The 20,537-nt window shown below is 37.0% G+C and overlaps 1 protein-coding gene across 4 annotated transcripts in view; it reads left to right on the forward strand.

Annotated features, from left to right (window-relative positions):
* Positions 1–20,537, forward strand: part of TEAD1 (TEA domain transcription factor 1) — a 302,844-nt gene that overhangs the window by 225,693 nt on the left and 56,614 nt on the right. For 3 of the 4 annotated variants that reach the window (XM_051964254.1, XM_051964255.1, XM_051964257.1), the window contains 4 exons: positions 11,397–11,531; positions 13,000–13,046; positions 15,699–15,760; positions 17,244–17,368. In XM_051964254.1, the coding sequence (XP_051820214.1) occupies positions 11,397–11,531; positions 13,000–13,046; positions 15,699–15,760; positions 17,244–17,368 (369 nt within the window). Of the gene's footprint in view, positions 1–10,156; positions 10,610–11,396; positions 11,532–12,999; positions 13,047–15,698; positions 15,761–17,243; positions 17,369–20,537 lie in introns of those variants that run through there. The other variant, XM_051964258.1, reaches the window with a different exon arrangement.

Here is a 20,537-nt window from a genome sequence, read left to right on the forward strand (position 1 = left end):
TTGGGAAAAAAGATATCCAGTGGGTCTGCGGTTTTCAGGAGTCAGGAAGACATAATTTCTTCACTATTGTAGAGTTTTTATGTCCCACTTATCTCCTTATCACTGGTTAAGCATAGAATTGTTCTAAAATTTAACAGCATTATATTTGGATATAAGAATGTCGGCATTGAAAGAAAGGAAATGTGGTAGTACATCATTGGATCAACACTGCAGTGAAATCATCATTTGAATCAAAAGGTCTTCCTCTGAGTAGGGTTAAAAAATTAACTAAATTCTAACTTTCTCATTCCCAAGAAGAAAACTGAGTTGCTGGTGATACTTCTTTATTGGTAGTATAAGCATTCCTTAAGTCTTCTTAATTCAGATGTTTGTGAAAAATATATGTTTGAGGACCTGAATTGGACATTTCACATTGATATTTCACTTGTCAAGTCCAATACTATTGATTCACTTCTACAAGCATTTGTTAGAAGCCTACTGTGTACAAGGGACCAACATGAGTTCTACGAATATAAAGAAAAAATTATTGACAAGCTGGAGTCCATTTAGAGGGAGGAAGACAGGATGGGAAAAGAATTGGGAATCAGATTTAATGGGGACTGGTTGAAAGAATGGAGTTGTTTAATTTGAAGAAAAGTCCTAAGGGGACAGATCATTATTTGTAAGCATTTCAACAGTTGTGAAGTTAACAGTCATTTAATAAGCACTTAGTATGTGCCTGGCACTGTGCTAAGTCTCCAAGGATCTTACATTTTATAAAGGGAGATAAAGTGTGAATTAATTGGTCTCTGTCTCTGTCTCTCTCTTCTTCCTCCTTTCTCTTCCCCCTCTCTTTTTTTCTTCCCCATCCTCTCTCTTTGTCTCTCTCCATGTAATATATGTGTATATGTGTGTTAGTTAATAAGGATAATCACTGTTGTATTACATTGGCTTTTGTGATTTGTTTATGGTTGCTGAATTTTCTTGATGATTTTGGTGATATGTATGTCTCTCTTCTCAAATGAGTACATGGAGAGCCTTCTTAGCTTAATCTGTAAGTATACTTAGTATATCTATATAAGTTGTTTCAGTTGTATCTATTTGTGATCTCATTTCTGGTTTTCTTATTAGAGATAGTGGAGTGGTTTCCAAGCCAAGTGAGGCAAACAGGGTTAAGTGACTTGCACAGGATCATACAGCTAGTAAGTGTCTGAGGGCAGATTTGAATTTAGGAAGATGAGTCTTCCTAATTCCAGGCCTGGCGCTCTGTCCAGTGTACCACCTAGCTGCCCAGTTTACCTATAGAGGTTTGTCTTCTTTAGGGATATATGAGATTATATATAAAATAAGCTTCCATTTACCCACTTTCTGGGGAATAGTTTCCTGCTAGTAGATTTTTTCACCTGATTGTTAAAATTTATCATCTTAGCCACATTAGCAGTCAATGGTTTGTATTTAGTTTTAAAGAAATTTAGTTTTAAAGAACAGCTTTCCTTTACCTTTTGGATCTCTTCACAAAATCTGAGCGTTCCGGATAGGATGGAGTTTCAATGATTAGAAAAACCATTCTAGCCTACTTCTAGTGAGATGCTCACTGACTCATGAAGCAGCCTATAGTCCCCTTTAGTAAAGTGCTAATTATTACAATATTCTCATATGCTAATATCCTGGCTTATGATTCTAAATTTATTTGACTTTTATGACTTTGAAAGAAGGCATGGTATTATGATTTTGTAACATATATATACATACAATGCACTTGCTTCCTATTGTAAGTTTAAGTCCCCTGACTTACAGCCATTGATGTTACATAAACTAATATGACACGAGTAGCAGAAATTAGTATTTAAGGATAGAGAAATAACTTAGGTCTGACTGTGCTGTTGCCTCATGAATATGGTTAGAACCAAAGAAGGGAATTGTACAACATCCCAAAACACTGACTGAGTGATTCCCATAGTTTAACCTTGTGTAGCATAGTAGCCAATGGCTACTATGTCATCTCAGATGACACTTATTCCATGTCCTCATTAAGAAATCTTCCAACCCAGATTGTTTTACCCTTATATGTAAATTGTACTACTACTCTCTATAAAAATAGCAGGCTGGAACTTGGAGATGCCTGAAGTGCCAAAAAATTCACATACACAAATATGTGTCACTATATATGTATATGTGTTTATTTGGGAAAAGAGAGAACACACTTGTTTCACTCCAACTGTTTGATGCCTTTGGGTGCCAGTAAACTCCATTTTTTCTTTACACACACACACACACACACACACACACACACATATATATAAGTACATATATACACACATGCTGCTCTATATGTTTATGTGATGGAGAGAGACAGAAAAGGCATTGATAGTTTGGGTGGTTGGGAAAGATCCCCTTTAGTATGGGGGATTTGAGTTAAGTCTTAGAGCACATTAGGAGAATAAAGAGAGAGACAGCTAGGTTGTTCAGAGGATACTGTTGGGACTTGGAGTCAGGAAAATCTGAGTTCAAATTCTGTCTCAAACATTTTTTGGCTGTCTGCTCTATAGCAAGTCATTTAAACCCTCTCTGGCTATCTCCTCTTCTGAGAAATAAGAATAATATAGCATTTTCCTCACAAGGTTGTTGTGAAGGTCCATTGAATTATGTGATGTGAAGTGCTCTGCAAACTTTGTAGGACTATATATACATGCTAGCTAATCATGTCGATATCATTAACAAGTAGGGATGATTCAGCAGAGCACTGTGTGTGTGTACGTGGGGGTGCGGTTACTGTGAAGGCACAGAAATGGGAGTAAGGACTGTTGGTCAATGTTGCTAGACTGTTGAGTGTGTGGAGAAGAGCTGTGTATAAAAAGTTGGGAGAGGTAGAAAGGGGTCAGGTTATGGCCAATTGACTTTCATAATCTTCAAGTGACCTCGAAGGGTGTCCTCTTTGATGTTCCGAGAGAACTAGGATCAATGTGGAAAACTTGTAGAGGGCCGAGTGTTACTATATGAGATTATTATAATAATTAGCACTTTCCTAAAGGGGACTATAGGCTATTTCATGAGTCAGTGAGCATCTCACTAGATGTAGGCTAGAATGGGCTTTCCAGCACTGAAGCTTGGAGCTCTTAGATTTTGTGAAGAGATACAAAAGGTAAAAGAAAGCTGTTTAAAGAACTAAATACAAGCCACTGGCTGCTGGTGTGGCTGAGATGGTAAATTTTAACAGTCTGGTGAAAAATCCACCTGCAGGAAGATATTCCCCAGAAAGTGTGTAAATGGAAGCTTATCTTCAGCATCCATTGTTAAGATTAATTTGAATCTGAGTCTGAGGCTCATTACAGGAAAGCAATCCAGCATGCCCACAGCTCTCATGTCCTCGGTTTGACAATCCTTTATAATCTGCCCCACAATGATATTAAAAAAACAAAACAAAACAAAAAACAACGTTGTTGACAATTACAGAAGGCTAAATATAGTTCTGTACCTTTTAAAATGAACAATGATAGAAAAGCCTTGAACATTTTTCTTTGATGTGAATGGAGTCTTTGGGCATTTTGAAATACAATCAGATGAATTAATTGCTGCTCATTAGACACCCAGTCAGGAGAGTTCTGAATGGGCATTCTTTCCTTGGCCAGCCCTGCTAGACTGAAATAGCCAGCTTTTGTATTTATTCCACTCTTCTCTAATAATAAGCAAATTAGAGATCATGGCTAAGGGAAAAACATTCAAGTTCTCTCTTCCCTTTGTTGAGAACAATGATATATTTTTGTGGTCTCTTTATCCTTTTGGGGGCTACAGTTAATAATTGCCAAATATATATGAATCAATATGTAGTGTGTAACTAGGAAATATATCTGCAAAATTATTTAAGGAAAATTTTGTGCTCATTTTTTTCCTTTTTTTTGAAAGCAAATTCTTGTCTTCCTAGTCCCACATCAGATGTTCTATTGCTAGGAAAGATGTCTTATCTTGAGAAAGTAATTCTGTATTATTGACAACCTTTGGATTTATGGACTTCTGCTATCTTGAATTTGTCTATGCTGCTTTAGTAAACATCTTTATGAAAAGCAGTTTTAAAAAATCATTCTATAATGCTAGCCCAATTTTGAATGTTATTGGAGTCATTTGACTTCTGTTTTTGACTTAATCATATTTTGTACATATACCTGTAAGCATTCATTAACTTCCTTTTTTGTGTGTCTTCTCCCTGGATTCTTCTCCTCTGTCCCCCCAAAAAGTGGAGATCTGGAGAGAGGAGAAAATTTTATGAAATTCAATATATGGTTATTAAAAGTCCATTGTCAAAAAAAAACACACCCCACTTTTTAGTTGCCATTTGTTCTTGAAACGTTAGTACTTAATGCATTCAGCCCCCTTTCCAGCATTTATATTACATGTAGAAATTTCACAAATAAATTCTCCAGAAATTTAAAATGCAAAATGGGGGGCAGCCAGTGGAACACCACATTCTAGCCACAGTTGAACTCCTCTTTATAAAATATGAATGTCAGGTTTACTTTGTAACAAATACATTTTGCAAAGCTCCATCTGAGGAGTTTGTGGGTGACTGCAGCTGGACTTGTCTGCCTGTGATTAGATCAGAACAGTCATTGGAATTAGCTGCAGAGAAATTGTGTAGAAGACAAAGTATGTCGATCAAACACTTCATGGTCCCTTCCCCCAACATGCTTCTCAAAATTCAGCATCTTGGTATTTGGGGCTCTCATCCTGGTGGGTTTCTTGAACCTCCAGATGTTCTCTAGAATTTCCCCTGCCCCAGTATCCAGGTTGGCCAGGGCTCCAGCGCTCCTCATCCCTATGCCTGCCCATTATCCCCAACATTTAAATTCTCTGTAATTAGTGCAGGATTTCCAGGCCATCACCTCAGACTGGCATTTGGTCAGGCTTTCCACAGAAAACTTATGGTTTCTCCTTGGCTCTACCCTCTGCAGCTGTGGGGACTGAGGAACTTTCAGCCAACCATTCAGAATGGGCTTATCCAGACCTTAATTGTGAAAAGTTGTCCCTCTCCCCTTTTGAAAAAAATAAAAGAACCTCCTAAATTTATTCTATTTTCTCAAATTTTCAGCTGCTCTATAGCTTAAGAACCCACGTTGAAGATACTGTCAGAACTAACAAAGCATGCCATTGACCCTTAAATCTAAACTAGACACATTTACCATTGCTTCTTGATTCAAACAATTTTAGAACTGGATGGGACCTGCCAGGCCATGTGGGGCAATTCCCTTCTTTTAGAAAGGAAGCAGATTGGGCCTATGCCTTCAGTTTCCTGAATTCTGTGCAAATGCTCTCACTCTTTTGTGAGTCTAGCACTATGTTGTGCTAAGATTTCTGCCTCTCCAATCTATGTACCAATCTCTGGGCTTTATAAGTTTCATTAGATGCTTCTCAAAATCACCAGCCTTTCCCTCTTTTCAGTTCAACAGCATTAGCCCTAGAGCCCAGTTATCTCATTAAAGTAAGCTCCTAAGGCTATTATGGGGAGAGTATTTTGTACGAATGAAAGTACTATTAAAATGTCAGATCCTTAGGGTCTTCTGTTGTCACAGACTTCATGGGAGGTAGCCTCTGCATCTGAAGTATACCCAGCATTCCTCTTATCTCCACCTTCTTCCCCTATCCTAATGTTATCTGCACTATCCTTAGGTGCTTGTTTATTTGTTTTTTGAGATTCTCTGAAATTCTCAAAACAATATGAAATTTACTCTGATTTTTTATAATTTATTTTGAATTCCAAATTCTCCCTCTAATGCTTCCCCCACCCATGGAGAAGGCAAGAAACATAATAACCATTATTCATTTGAAGTCATGCAAAGCATATTTTCCTATTAGATATGTTTATTCTAATTTTCAACATAAATCTGTGCTATCGAGGAGCAAAGAAATTTTATGAAATTAAATAGGCAGTAATAAAATACATCTCACTTTGCAAAGGGTTGAGAATAACTTAAATAAATCATCTGGCCTCTTAAGATCAGCTCCATCACAGTCCAGAAAGAATCTCTTCCCAGAAGATTAACTTTTTTTCTACTTTTGGCCCTACCATTTGCAAAAAAAGAAAAGAATTGAGATGCATCAGAATCAAAGGAAATCTTGAAGCTCTCCCAATAGCAAATGATCAAGTATTAAATATCTATTAAGTATCTATTTCAGGCAGTGAGGATACAAAGACAAAACTGGAAGATTACCCAACCTCAAGTAGTTTATAATCTATTTAAGTTGATAACATGTATGTATATGTATACAAAGTATACAGAGAGATATGAACAATAGTGTTATTTAGCATTAAGATGAATTTGCTTAAAAGAAGAGGACAATATTTATGGGATCATGAATTCAGAACTTGGAAGAACCTAAGACGTCATTTAATATGGGGCTTCTTGAACTTTTTCCACTTATGACCCCTTTTCGAGAAAATCGTTATTTTCTCGACCAATATATTGTTTTGGGACCCTAGCATATATGTATATGAAATAGTTATATAAATCGAACATTTTGTGATAATAAATCATAATTTCATGATCCCCACATTCAGCTGTGAGACTCCATGTCAGTTACAAACCACAGTGTAAGAAGTTAGGATCTAGCCCAACTTGCTCATTTTTCAGATGAAAAAACTGAGATACAGAGAAACAGATTGATTTGCCTAACATAGCACAGCTAGTGAGTAGCTGAATTAGAATGGAGGCTTCTCACCTAGGATATCATGATCCTTTGATCACCCCAAACTTCCTTTAATATACTGACTTTGAATGTTTTTGTTAGGTCTTTTGTGGGTAAGATGGAGCAGGATCAGGGTCAGGTGGGGAATGTTAAGAAATGATTATGAAATTTTGTTTTTTATTATGAAAGCATAATATGTCAAAATTTGAAAAAGTAGATATGGTGCAGAAGAGGGAAAAGAATGCTCTCCAAAATATAAAACTAAAAATTCATTCCACAGTCCCCCCAAATTTGTCATTTTAAATTAGTTCACATGATTATGCAATACCTTTTATAGAATATGCACCAAGTACTTTTTAAATGAATGAATGAAAAAATGAAGAAATGTGCCATTGATATAATAAAACCAGACTTTGAATGGAGAGAACTGTTCTTAATTTGGGATTTTTTTCCCTCTTGAGCGAGGAGTCACATTCTAAAGCCCCGAGGTATTGGGTGTTGAGGTCTTCCACATTAGGTGTAGTTGGCAGAGAAATTGGAAAAAAAAAAAATCCCTGAGGCAACTAGGGAGAAAACACTGAGAGAGATCAGTGTGGCTTCATGGTCCCACCCTTTGGGGACCTCATCCAGTCTGAAATCCAAGTTATGACAAACCCCTGAGGCTAACTCCCTATAGAGGTCTTGAGCAGTCTCATTTTGCCATGCCCTGTCAGAAATCCCAGTCATGTCCCTGAGGTTAAATTTTCCATATAAAATCTAGTAATGGGCCAAACCATGACTGCTGTCTTTCTTAGGGTCAGTTATCATGGCTCTCTGCCTCCCACCCTTTACTCCTTACCTCCTCCCCCATGCTCCTTGGCATCTCCCCTAACTCTACTATGATTCTCAACCCCATTTCTCTTCCTTATAGCTACCTTTTTTAGGGTACTAAATGTCTTTCAGGATTTAACCTGCCAACTAAGGGCATGCCTCAACCCTATGAGGTATGTTCCCTTTCTACTTGTGAGTTCCACTGAGGAACTTGTCTTTTACATGCTCTCCAATTCTATTTCATATTTACCATTTCCAGTGTTTATTGTATCCCTTCTTTTTGTCTATAACCTATTCCCCTAAATAAATCTACCTTTTGCCAAAGAGAATGGTCATTGTGAATTCTTCACATAACTAAACCTCAGCTTTTGATGTCCACCGTCATCTGGTGTCAACATCACCCACATCATGTTGGTACTCCAACCACATCACAGGGGATTTGTCTAGTCCTCAGGATTCCAACCCCTATGTGACATGCTGTGGTCACCTGCAAGATGGAGCCAAATCCTTGTGTTCTTCGGAGATGTTCAAGATTGGTAACTTAGAAGCATCTCTACTACATCTGAGACCTCCTAGCACTGCAGTAACTTCCAGTGCATATACTGAAGGATTCCTACCCTGTGGAGTCTGCTTTTATTTATGCTGGATTGAAGAAGTACTCCAGAGGGGCAGTGGAAAAGATGTCACCAAAGAGAAGGCGGGCTCATCAAGATGCAAGCTAATCTGGCAGCAAGCAAACACTGGTATCCATTCAATTTCCATAGAAGTAGAGAGAGGACCCCAGAATGTGTATCCGCACAAGAGCGTTCACTGGAGGAAAGTGACTAGTTTCTGGATGAGGGACTGTGGCTGGTTTATGGAATGAATAGCTGGAAACTATCCTCTTCCTTCCCCATTCATTGAAGAGTTAAAAAAAATTATTTAGTGAATATTTCTCTCTCATTGTAATCAAGTTTATGACTCTACGGTAGCCAATATGAAGAGTTTATAGTTGGAAAAAGCAAGGCATTTATAGTTTAAGTCTTTCCGTGTCAAAGATCTGTCATTCAATCAATGAGCGTGAATACTCAATAAACAGTAAACCCTTTGTTGTTGTTATTGCTGTTCAGTTGCGTGAAATTCTTTGTGACCCACTAGATTTTAGCACGCTAATATTGTCCATGGGGTTTTCTTGGCAAAAAACTGGAATGTTTGCCATTTCCTTCTCCAATAGATTAAGGAAAATAAGAGCTTTTCCAGAATCCCATAGCTAGTAAGTAGATGAGGCTGAATTTGCACACAGGTCTTCTTGATTCCAGGTCCAGTACTCTATCCACTGAATCACTTACCACTTGTAAATTGAGAGACCTCATATGGAAATAATACTAATAGCTAATAATTTCATTTTATTCTAAAACTCATAACTTACGTAGCTCTTTAATATATGCAACATATGCTATATATAACATATATGCAATGTATATATAATAATATATAACATATGTGTATATATTTATATATATATGATTTCATTTGATTCTCACCGCTACTCCTTGAGGTTAATGCTCTTATTCCCAATTTACAGAGGAAGCCTTGGCTGATAGATTTTTAAGTTTAATTTTATTAATTTTTATTTAATTTTTTTTTTTTTTTTTTTACTAAATGACTTGTTCTGGGTCACATAGCAAGTGTCAGAAGTGGGACTTGAATTCTTGATTCCAAGGTCAGATCCTGCCAATAACACATACTGGATTTGAGGAAGTTTTAAGTGACTTAGTGCCCCAAACAATTCTGAGACTGTAAATTATAGAAGAGTTTTTGATTTATAGCATGACTGAATTAAAAAAAAAATTCAAAAAGGCAAAGTAGTAGGTTGATAGATTGGAAACATACAGTAACAACAAAAAGATTGGAAAAACAAAGTGAAGTAGGCTACTAAAAGCTGAAACACTGAGAAAAGCTGTCTTCAGTGGCTAAGACATTGAATTAGAGGAGGATTACTGGTCCTATTTAGTCATTAATCAGTAGACCCTGAGGGTATCTTTATATGGCATTAATTCTGCACTGTGCATCATAATGATGGTTCTGTTTCATTTAAGAATGGTAGATTTGGGATCCTTTGTTTAGGAAGGCTGGAATACATGTGTTTTATTTAGAAAGGTTTTATTTTTTTTAATCCAAATATGCTTAAAAAACATATTACAGAGAATTAGGAACCAAAGTCCAGTTATAAGGCCCAAATCTGGTTGAGGACAAATAATAAGCCAGTGAGGTATTCCAGATACTGCCCTATCATTATGTGGTAGTTTTTTATTTAATCTCATTCAGACTACCCAGTGTATCATGCCAGTTGTGACACAGCATTCAGGGCATTCATCTGTGGTTGTTGTACAGCTTTGGTTGAATCTGTAAACATTTCGGTGATGTCTGTCTCAGCTTATACCGGGTTTCTTGACCTGAAGCTACAGTTTACTGATGTCCCTTTAATTAGGAGTGACAGCTTTGTACATGGCCATAAACTGTTTTTGTTTCCCTGTCATTATGTGACTGCTACTTTGATGTGAGGAAAGGAATGAATCTGTCTCGTCACTGAATTTCTCTGGGTGGATGGCACACAGATTCAGGTGCCATGGGCACGTGTTTTTTACCTGCAAGTTTCTCTTCCTGCCTGGTGCTTGTGCAGAAATTCTATTAACTGTTAATAGCACATTCACCCAGAAGAAGTGATCCTTTCTGTGTTTGCCTATGGCGACCAAATACAAAATGCTTTCCTTTCAGTAGTGGGAGGTCCTGACTTGAGGAGTTTGATCACTTTCCCATTTGGGTTCTTAATATACTCTATTATCTGTATTTGGAGGAAAACAAACTGCAAAATCTACTTGAGACTTGCTTTGTTTTGTTTGGGGGAGGAGGCTGGGATAACCATTTTTTGATCAATCTCTGGGTGAATACCTAAATTGTCTGACACACGGGGAAGCTTATTTATATATATATTTTATATCCTAATATATGTATGTATGTTTACATGCATACATATGTACACACATACTTGCTACATACCTAGATGTACCTATATTTTTTTAATTGAAGAAAAACAAACCCTACTGTTGTACCACAACCATTTTAACAAACTGTTTATTATTGTATCCAGGTAACAAGTATGGTAAGTATTTTCATTAAACCAAGTATTATATACTTGAGCTATGCTTGGCAGAAATTTGGCTAGCTTTTACTGTATCTTTAGTCTTTTGCTGTTTTCTAAAAGGAGCATTTAAAAGTTAGCATTACTACACATGCTTTCAGCTTTAAAGGAAACACGTCTTGTGTGTCTAAGAGAGCATGCCGTTCCCTCCCTCTGACCTCCAGCATGTCTGCCAGTTTGCTTGTACAAGTGACCTTGCATTATTGCTTCTGGCCTTCCTTCACCACTAGTTTTTTTTAACCAGTGTTTCAGCATTTCACATATATTCAGAAGCCCTTGTATTTGGGAGAAATATAGGAAGATACCTACAATTCCAACCTGCCCTTCTTTAGGCACTGATTCACCTGCTCCAAACTTTAGGTCCCTTGACCATTGTACCCAGAAAGTGAGCATCCCCATTCCCCCTCTTCTTGAGCAGATCAATATCTGAATTTTCATCCTGGGAGTTGAAAAAGATATTGCTCATTCTCATTCTGAATTAAAATCCAGAGTATTAGTAAAAAAAAAAAAAATGCAAATACTAATGTATTTGGATAGTTGGGTATTAAAAAAAATCTTTGTGATCCAGGTAGGTTTAGTGGAGTTGAGCCTCCTGGCTGTGTTTTTCTATGCATGATTGCTTTGTTTTGGGCATATTTTTTTTGGTGGCTTTTACATTTTAGTTTAAATGCTAATAGCTACAGCTTTTCTAAGCTGATCACTAGATTGTTGCCTTGTATTAAGATAGTGTGTAACTGTCACATTAAAGGATCAGACAGCGAAGGATAAAGCCCTGCAGCACATGGCAGCCATGTCATCAGCCCAGATAGTTTCAGCAACGGCCATTCACAACAAACTGGGACTGCCGGGAATCCCACGCCCCACGTTTCCTGGCGCACCAGGGGTAAGCTCATTTCAATAAATGGTTTTTTGTCCCAGGAGTGACAAGCAGTAAGTAAGAGGCAAGTTTAATAGGATAGTATTAGTTCTTTGTAGTTGTAGCCCATGTAATGTAAAGAAAATTTCTGGTGGTCTAACTATACCAAGAAAGAACCATTGAGGAGACCTTTACTTGGATCCTTTACTTAGAAGCAACTTTTAGAAGAGTTCTCCCATTGCTAGAAGTTTAGAGTTATCTCTTCTCAGGATCCCTATCCAATTGAGAACTTTACCCATAGAAATGGACAAATTGAATCCCAATGACTTCAAGAACAGTTAAAACTAAGGAGAGAAATCACACTATCATGCTATTCTAAAATTTTTCTTGACCAACCTTCTGTGGGTGCTCTTGATGTCTAGCTATCCTGAACTATGAAAGCAGGGGATTTAATTCAATGCAGCAAATATTTATTATGATCCTTGAGTGCAAGGAACTATGCTAGGCACTGTGCTTTCACAGACAAAAACAGTATCCCTGTCTTCAAGGAACCTATGTTTTTTAAGGGGAAATTCAGTTTCAATTCAGCTTGTTAGGAACCAAGGCATATATGGGAATCAAGGTGGGTAGATAATCAATCAGTAAGTATTTATTAAGTCCTTACTATGGTTCAGTACTTTGCCAGGCACTAGGGATGCCAAGACCAAAATGAAACTGCCTCTGCCCTCAAGAAACTTACGTTCTATCTTGAAGAGGGAGATGGAAATCTACACACCCTATTTTGTATGCTTTTCTACTATAGGTTCTATGAGCCATTTGAGAGTTTATGATACATGATTCTCACCCTTTTAAAGGGATGTTTCATACAAGGGGATAGTGGGAGAGAATATTGGGCAGAGGTTTAGATTTGTAGATGGAGATAAATATTGAACACAAGAGGCTAGGGCTTATCTGGGGATAGGAGAAGATGGAAGTGAGTCCTGGACAATTTGGAAGCATGGTAGAGGCAAGCTAGCATCGTAACACCAAGTATAGATTTTATTTCCCAAGGAGTTCCTCACCACCTAACCTTAGATTCTTATACTTCCATAGAAGTCCTGCTTACCTGCCTTATGAAGGTATGAAAGGTGGCCCTGGGTCCTCAGAAGCTAAAGTAATAGAATGTCGACTTGGTCAGGTATTGCCAGACTGGAAGTAGACCAGTAATGGTCTATGTATTTGTTGTTCAAAGACTAGATTAATTAAATGTAGAAAGGACCATCCTTGGAGGACTGGTTGCTGGGAGATGAATTGGGGGTAGAGAATGGGGGAGAGAATAACAACTCAAGATCATCTATTAAGGTGATGATTAACTTGTGATCTATGTTAGGGAAGGATTACCACAGCAATGTCAAAAATCACCTAAATGTGTAAGTTTTAGGTGTGTGTATGTGTATGTGTGTGTGTGATTTTTTCAGAAATTATTCTTAATTATTATATATCTTAAATTTTACAGTTCTGGCCAGGAATGATACAGACAGGTCAGCCGGGATCTTCACAAGAGTAAGTTTAAAATGTAGGGTCTTATAAAACAGTAAACAAATCCCCAGACTCTTATCATATGCACATCTGAAAAAAGTGCTGCCAAAATACAGGGAAACTCTCCTGGAAATTAATCTTCTAGAACATGGAGAATTCGAGTTGGAAGATCATTGACCCTTTTTCTTAATTTTACAGAAAGGAACTCTTAAGGTCCAGTAGATTGGAATTATATTCAATTCAAAATTTAGGAAAAGTGTTCATCTTGGTGAAGTCACATTCATTCCAAATGTACAGTTTGGGGACTGCTTATCGGTGTTGTCCATTTGGACTTCATTTCTTCTTGGTTCGAAATGGCAAAATAATTTTAGAGGACAAATAATCACAAAATCATTAGAATTCCTTTTAAAAACCTCCACTTTTTTATACAATGACAAGTTAATCTAATATTTAGCATAGAAAAATCTTACAGTTGGAAAGTGTTTTTTTACTTCATAATACTGTTGTAGAGCTAGAAAAGCATATTTTAGAGCAGGGGTCCTCAAACTTTTTAAATAGGGGGCCAGTTCACTGTCCCTCAGACTGTTGAAGGGCTGGATTATAAAACAAAACTTGTTTTGTGGGCCTTTAAATAAAGAAACTTCATAGCCCTGGGTGAGGGGGATAAACGTCCTCAGCTGCCGCATCTGGCCCGCGGGCCATACTTTGAGGATCCCTATTTTAGAGTAATAGTGGATAGAGATAATCTTGGAGTCAGGAACATTTGTATTCAGTTCCTCTGACAAGCTGGTGATGTGACCCAATAAAATCTTCCAATATCTCAGTATTTCAATGTCCAGGCAGCTCAGTATTTCAAATTGTAATTGTTGGTCTGTATCACCAGCAGTTCCCTTGATAAAAGTCACAGGTCTGGACTCTACCAAAAATATCCTCCCAAAACAAACTCGAACTCTTCCAAATATTCTATAATTTAGAGTTACAGATATTCAAGCAAGCTGCTCCTTTAATCATACTGAAACAATCAGGTTTCTAAATGATGAGCTGTTCATGAATACAATTTTAATAGCATGATTAATTAATTTCATCTCCCTAAAAGTCAAGAAGCTATGATTTTACCTTTACTCTAAAGGAGAATTTCAAACTGGAGAAGTTTGTCAAGAGGCTATAGGGAAAATTTTGATTTGAATTTTTGTAATTTCCAAATCAATGAAGTTAAAAATTCTGCTTAAATTGATTTATTATAATAAATGCTCTGCTCTTAACAGTAATTAAAAAGGAATCCAGTTAATTTTCTAATTTCTAATCTAAAAACAAATCCAGTTTTATTTCTTATGTGTGTATAGTAAATTCCAGAATTAATTTCCTTTCATATTGAATAGAGATCATGGTTAATTTTACTGACAAGCAAAGGGAACATGGTAAAAATTGGGAACTTCTGCTCCAGAGATTTTCAGAGAAAAGCTGGAGAGCTTTTAGAGTTGATCTAGCTTTAAATGAGATGGCTCCTCAATATCTTCTGATTGTTGCTTTGTTCAACTCTGTGATTTATGGGGATGGAGGGATCTTTGAATTCCTGGAGGCTGAAAGAGTTCCAAGGGATTGATCCCATTTCCTGCTTTGGAGGCCATTGCCATATCCTTGTTTTGCCATATCCTTTGCAATTTTCAAATCTATATATAACTAAAAATCTCCTCTTCTAAGAAGCCTTAAAGGTAGGCAATCTAGGCGATACTATTGCCATTTACATATGAAGACCCTGAAACTTAGGAAGATTGAGTGGCTTGTTTAAAGTCCACACATTTCTTAAGAATATAGATCCCAGGACAGCTAGGTAGTACAGTGGATAGAGTACCAGCCCTGAAGTCAAGAGGACCTGAGTTCAAATCTGATCTCAGACATTTAACATTTCCTAGCTCTGTGACCCTGGGCAAGTCATTTAAACCCCCTCCCCACCCCCCCACCCCCAAAAAGAATGTAGGTCCCATTTTTTTAATATATCTCAAGTTGCTTTTCAGCATAATGATTATTATTTTCTTTTAGCTTTTATAGTAAGAGAAGCTCAAGGAGGTCATTTAGTAACTCTCATGGTGCTATATAGAAAATATCTGTCTCATGTGATTGCATTAGATATTAGGAAGACTTGAATCTGTGGTCTGTGAATACAGGAGAGTAGCTCATAAATGCCATCCCCTAAAAGGGATCTTAGGATAATAGAGAGCTGGAAGGGACCTTTGAAGCCATGTAGTCCAACTCCCTCGGTGCAGAGAGACGAGGCACAGAGAAGTGGGTGGTTTGCCCAGTTTTGCCCAGGCGGTGAGGAACAGAGCCAAAATGGGGTCTCAGGGCCTTTGACTCCATTTTAGTGTTCTTTCCACTGGGACAGTAGTGAAAGAATATGTTTCCTGGTATCAGTAGGGTTTCTTCCTTGTCAGTACATTATCTCTTGTCCTCCCTCTTTGAAGGCTTCCTTTTTTGCTCCAGACACAGTTTCAGAAGGGAAGTTGTTCCCCAGCATCCTATCTTAAAACTTGCCCACCCTATAGAGTGTTGTATGCATTCCAGGCAGAGAAAAGCAGATTATTCTTAGAGAGTGTATATTGGGTTCTTGAGTAGCCCCCTTTTTTTCTGTCCCATATGGTCTTAATGTGATTTTCTCTGTCCCTTTTTTTTTCCTAGTGTGAAGCCTTTTGTTCAGCAGGCTTATCCCATCCAGCCCACAGTCACTGCCCCCATTCCAGGTAAGTCCCCCTTGGGTATCCTTCAGAAAGTACAGTGGAAAATTTGTAAAGCCTCATTGTTCTACAAATGACATACAAGCTATCACCTTCTCTGTAACCTCATACTTCTTACTTAATTAGGCATAATTAATGTGTGTTCTTCCCCCAGCGTTGAGGAATGAATAAATGAATGAAGAATTGATTAAATGTTTATTATGTGCAAAATAATGGTGAGCATGGGGGTTGTTAAGCTGGAAAGGCAAGACAGTACCTGTTCTCAAGGAGCTCATATCCTAATGGTGGAGCTAACACATAGGGAAGGTTTCAGATACAAGCCTGATGGAAATGCCCCCAAACAGATATTAATGCTTTTTTTAAAATGTCATTTCCTTCGATAAAATGATACCAGTTTCTAATGTTGAACCATGTGATGGTGGCAACAACTTGGGTGGCAAGAATTTTCTTTGCAAGTTCTTAAGAAATTATGACTTTAGCAACTACAGGAGCAGTTACCAAGCAGCATCTCCATAGTGGTTGATTTTCAGGATGATGGTCTAAGGCATCAAGCTGTTTCCAAGGTTCGTGGGCTCAAGGACCTGGACTCTTTCCATCAGTGTTCAAGGAAGATATAATATTAATATAAGCTATGTTTCAAGAACAGAGAAGGAGTGTTAACTCTTTGGCTTATAAACTTTCAAAAAAAACAAATTCTTTTTGGTGTCCTTCTCTTTATCTGTGAGAACATGAACTATGTTCTGGGTTTATTTTCCAATGATGGAGACAACTCTTTTATAGAGAAGAGGTGAAGCAAAGCTTGTCATAGTCTCTCAACAAATTATCTGCATTTCTAATTCTTCTGTATTTGAAAGAGAAAAGCCATCTCTGTATTGAAAAAGAATTCTTAACCTAATAATAACCTAATAGATTTAAATCTGATAGATTAAGTGGGAGAGATGGCGAGAGAGATCCATGAGCTTTTTTTTTTGTAATAAATTTTGTAGTGACTAAATATTCTTCCATGTTACTTCCCTACTCCCATACTCCCTACTTTCATAACAAATACTTTCTAAAAGAAAAGACAAAGAAAGAAAAAAAATTCAGCAAAACTAGTCAATGCTAAAAATAGATATTTTGATAACCATATTTCATGATAGGTATTTTCTGTGTTTAAAATGATTATTATATATTTAAGACCATTATAAGCTTCACTAGACTGCCAAAGAGGTAAAGAACTAAAAATATCGGTGAATCCTTGCTTTATTGAATTTCAGAAAAATAAGCAAGGAATTTTTGTTTTCTAGAGGTGTGCCATCCTTGTAAAACCCTTTGAACAATTACAGTTCATTGCCTTGGGATGCTAATGGAATTTTCTCCCAAATCTGGGTTCCAATTGAGTTATTTAAAAAAATTGTCTCCTTTAGGAGGCTGCAGATCTTGGGAAGGTTGGATCCATGTTTAATCCAGTTGAATGGCTAGAGCTTAAACGTCATGGTTGGTGTTTCAGGGTTCGAGCCTACATCCGCACCAGCACCCTCAGTACCTGCTTGGCAGGGCCGTTCCATTGGAACAACCAAACTTCGACTGGTGGAGTTCTCAGCTTTTCTTGAACAGCAGCGAGATCCTGACTCGGTGAGTATTACCAGAAGGAAGTGGCTCCTGACCCAATAGTCTTGGGCTCCCACTTTTCTAAAGTTTTTCTTTCTTCAGAAACCTCTTGGCTTCTGTCTATAAAATGCCAGCTATGATCAAATTCATAAGTAAGCATTTTGGGTTTATCCATGTCTTGCTAAATAAATACAATTTTATTATTGTTGCATCACTTTTCTCCTCCCAGAGAATGATTCTATATTACCAAAACAAATTTTTTTCAAGAAAGAAAGGAAAGGAGGAGATAACTAAAAGTTGCTTTTTTTGTATTGCCAGCCTTTCCATTCTATACCCCTTCCTTCCCTCCCTCCTTGCCCTAGAAAGCCTATACTCTCTCTGAAAAGGATCTAATAAACCTGGAATAGAGATGAAATTAAAAGGAATGGAATAATTATTTCAAAGTCTTAGAGTCAATAAATATTTATTAAATGCCTGCCACAGGCCAGCCACTGTTCTAATTTTTAAACATACACAGAAAAGAATAAGACAGTTGCTATTCTCATGGAGCTCAAAATCTGATGAGGAAAGCAACACACAAAAAGAAACTTAAAAAGAGAAAGAAGAGTATCTATTTTGGTGGAGTACATGCAGAAGTTCTGCAGCCTGTTTGGGAAATAATCTTAGGCGGTATGAATTTCAGAGCTGATTTCATCTTGCGGAATGATAGGTTTCTGAAGATCATGAAATCCAGGTATGTATTCTGTTGGGAAGTGAGGGAGATGAATGTCCTGAGCACTTTCCTTTCTTAAAATGATGGAGGATCTGGAGGAGCTTCCAAATGTCTTACTCCTCACTGTCTTCAACCAGAGGAAGGGAGGAGTGACATGGGTAAAGGGTGCTGAGGAGGAGTGGGAGTTGATTTCATCTTGCAGAAATAATGAGTTTCTGGAGATTATGAAGTTCAGGAGAGCAGCTGGGTGGGAAATGAGTTGTTAAATGAACTATTGGTCGAATAAATGATGTTGTTTCTCCTAGGGATATTTGTGCCTTAGGGGATAGAAACAGCATCTTCTGGAAGCTTTAGAAGTAAAGTGGGGAAATGGGCTGGGGACTGTGGAAGTCTTGTTGGAAGAGTTTTTTGGGCGATCTCAATATAAGCAGTGTGTGTGTGTGTGTGTGTGTGTGTGTGTGTGTGTGTGTAGTTTTATTTTCCACTTACATTTTAAGCTGATTATAGCTGCACTCAGAAATGCTAAGTGCCCAATGGACTCTGTGTAAGACACTTTTGAACAGGTTTAAGTGATTTTATTGACATAGTAAACTCCCATCGATCAGAACTTATTCTATACTTAAATTCTTAAGTGACTAGACCAGGGTCCCATAGACAGTCTGGATTCTTCCTCATGGAGACCAACTCTTCATTCATCCCATACTGCTCCTTACTTGATTGTACCTAAGTAAAGTTTTTGGAGATGGTTATGAAGGGAATGGACATCCATATCTCATGCACAAATAGTTTGGATCCGACAATTTTTTCCCAGTAACTTCCAGACCTGGGATTATCAGAGTTTCTAGTAGCATGAGATTTATATTTTCTCAATTTGTGATTATTTTGAAAGTCAATCTGAAAGGCCTTGGCTAGCAAAACGTTTTCTCTTTTAAATTAATATGGCTACCCCCTAATCATTATTTAGCTTATCTCTAAAAGTCCTATTTGGGCCCAAGTTGGCCAGCAGTGATGCCATTTCATACACCAAGGCCAACAAAAATAATTAATATATATTAGCTTCTCTGCCCAGTAGCATGCATTGGCTTAACGCAACTTTGTAGTTTCATTAAGTTGGTTTTTTACATTGTATATGACTAGCCTTCCTTGGTCCTACAGTTACCTAAAATGTATTACAGATCTGGTAAAAACTAAAAAAGCCAGACCTTGGGATTAAAATTTTTTTTTTTGTTTTTGTTTTCATTTTGGTGGGTTTCCTAGCGGGATAGGAACAGAGGAAAAAAATGAAAGGTTATTGTTGCCTCCTTAATTTTGGAAAGTACTTGAATTTTAGTTTAAAAAAATAATAATATTATTTTTTGCCCTATAATGCTATTATTGTTGTTTAATCATTTTAGTTATGTCTGTCTCTTTGTGATGCTATTTGGGTTTTTTTTGGCAAAGTTATTGGAGTGGTTTGCAACTTCCTTCTCCAGCTCATTTTTCAGATGAAGAAACTGAAGCAAAAAAGGTAGTGACTTGCCCAGGCTCATACAGCTTATAAAGTATCTGAGGCCAGATGTCATTATGGCTTAAAATTGCATCTGAGGCTTAAATCTATATATCTTATAGATTTATAATTTTTATAAATCTATTTTATTTCTATATATTTCTATTTTTATTTCTATTATATTTCTATAAAATCTATAATTTATAATAATAGATTCTAAATTTGAAAATGCTGATTAAAGCCATATAGAGCTAAAAAATGATCAGTTTTATTTATTAAGTGCTTACTGTGTGTCAGGCAGTACAAAAAGAGGCAAAAGATTAACTGAAGGGAGCTTACAATCTAATGAGGGAAGCAACATGTAAACAAATAAATACAAGCAAGCTCTATGTAGGATAAATGAGAAATAAGGACACCTAGATGGTACAGTGGAGTTAAGAGGAGCTGAGTTCAAGTCCAGCTTCAGACACTTAACACTTACTTGCTATGAGACCCTGGGCAAGTCATTTAATCTGTGACTTAAGTCACAATAACTATTTCAGTTCTTTCATTTGTAAAATAAAAATAATAATACTTGCATTGTAGGGCTTTTGTGAAAATCAAATGAAATAATGTAAAGAGTTCTGTAAAAATTAAAATACTATGTTAATTCTTTCATTTATTTAATTATTTATTTGCTGAGGCAATTGGAGTTAAGTGACTTGCCCAGGGTTACACAGCTAGGAAGTGTTAAGTGTCTGAAGCCAAATTTGAACTCAGGTCCTCCTGACTTCAGGGCTGGTGCTCTATCCACTGCACCACCTAGCTGCCCCTGTGTTAATTATTTTGACAAAATAAATATTTTAATAAATAAAACTTTTATTTAACAATTAAAATGTTAGTGATGCTGCTGCTGCTTGATTTTTAAAATAAAAAATAACAAAATTAAAATTATTTTTAAAAATAACAAAACAAAAAAAGAAAAGAAGTTAGTTATTAACAATTTTTTAATAGTC

This window comes from Antechinus flavipes, chromosome 6 (genome assembly GCF_016432865.1).
Source record: "Antechinus flavipes isolate AdamAnt ecotype Samford, QLD, Australia chromosome 6, AdamAnt_v2, whole genome shotgun sequence".
NCBI classification, from domain to species: Eukaryota; Metazoa; Chordata; class Mammalia; order Dasyuromorphia; family Dasyuridae; genus Antechinus; species Antechinus flavipes.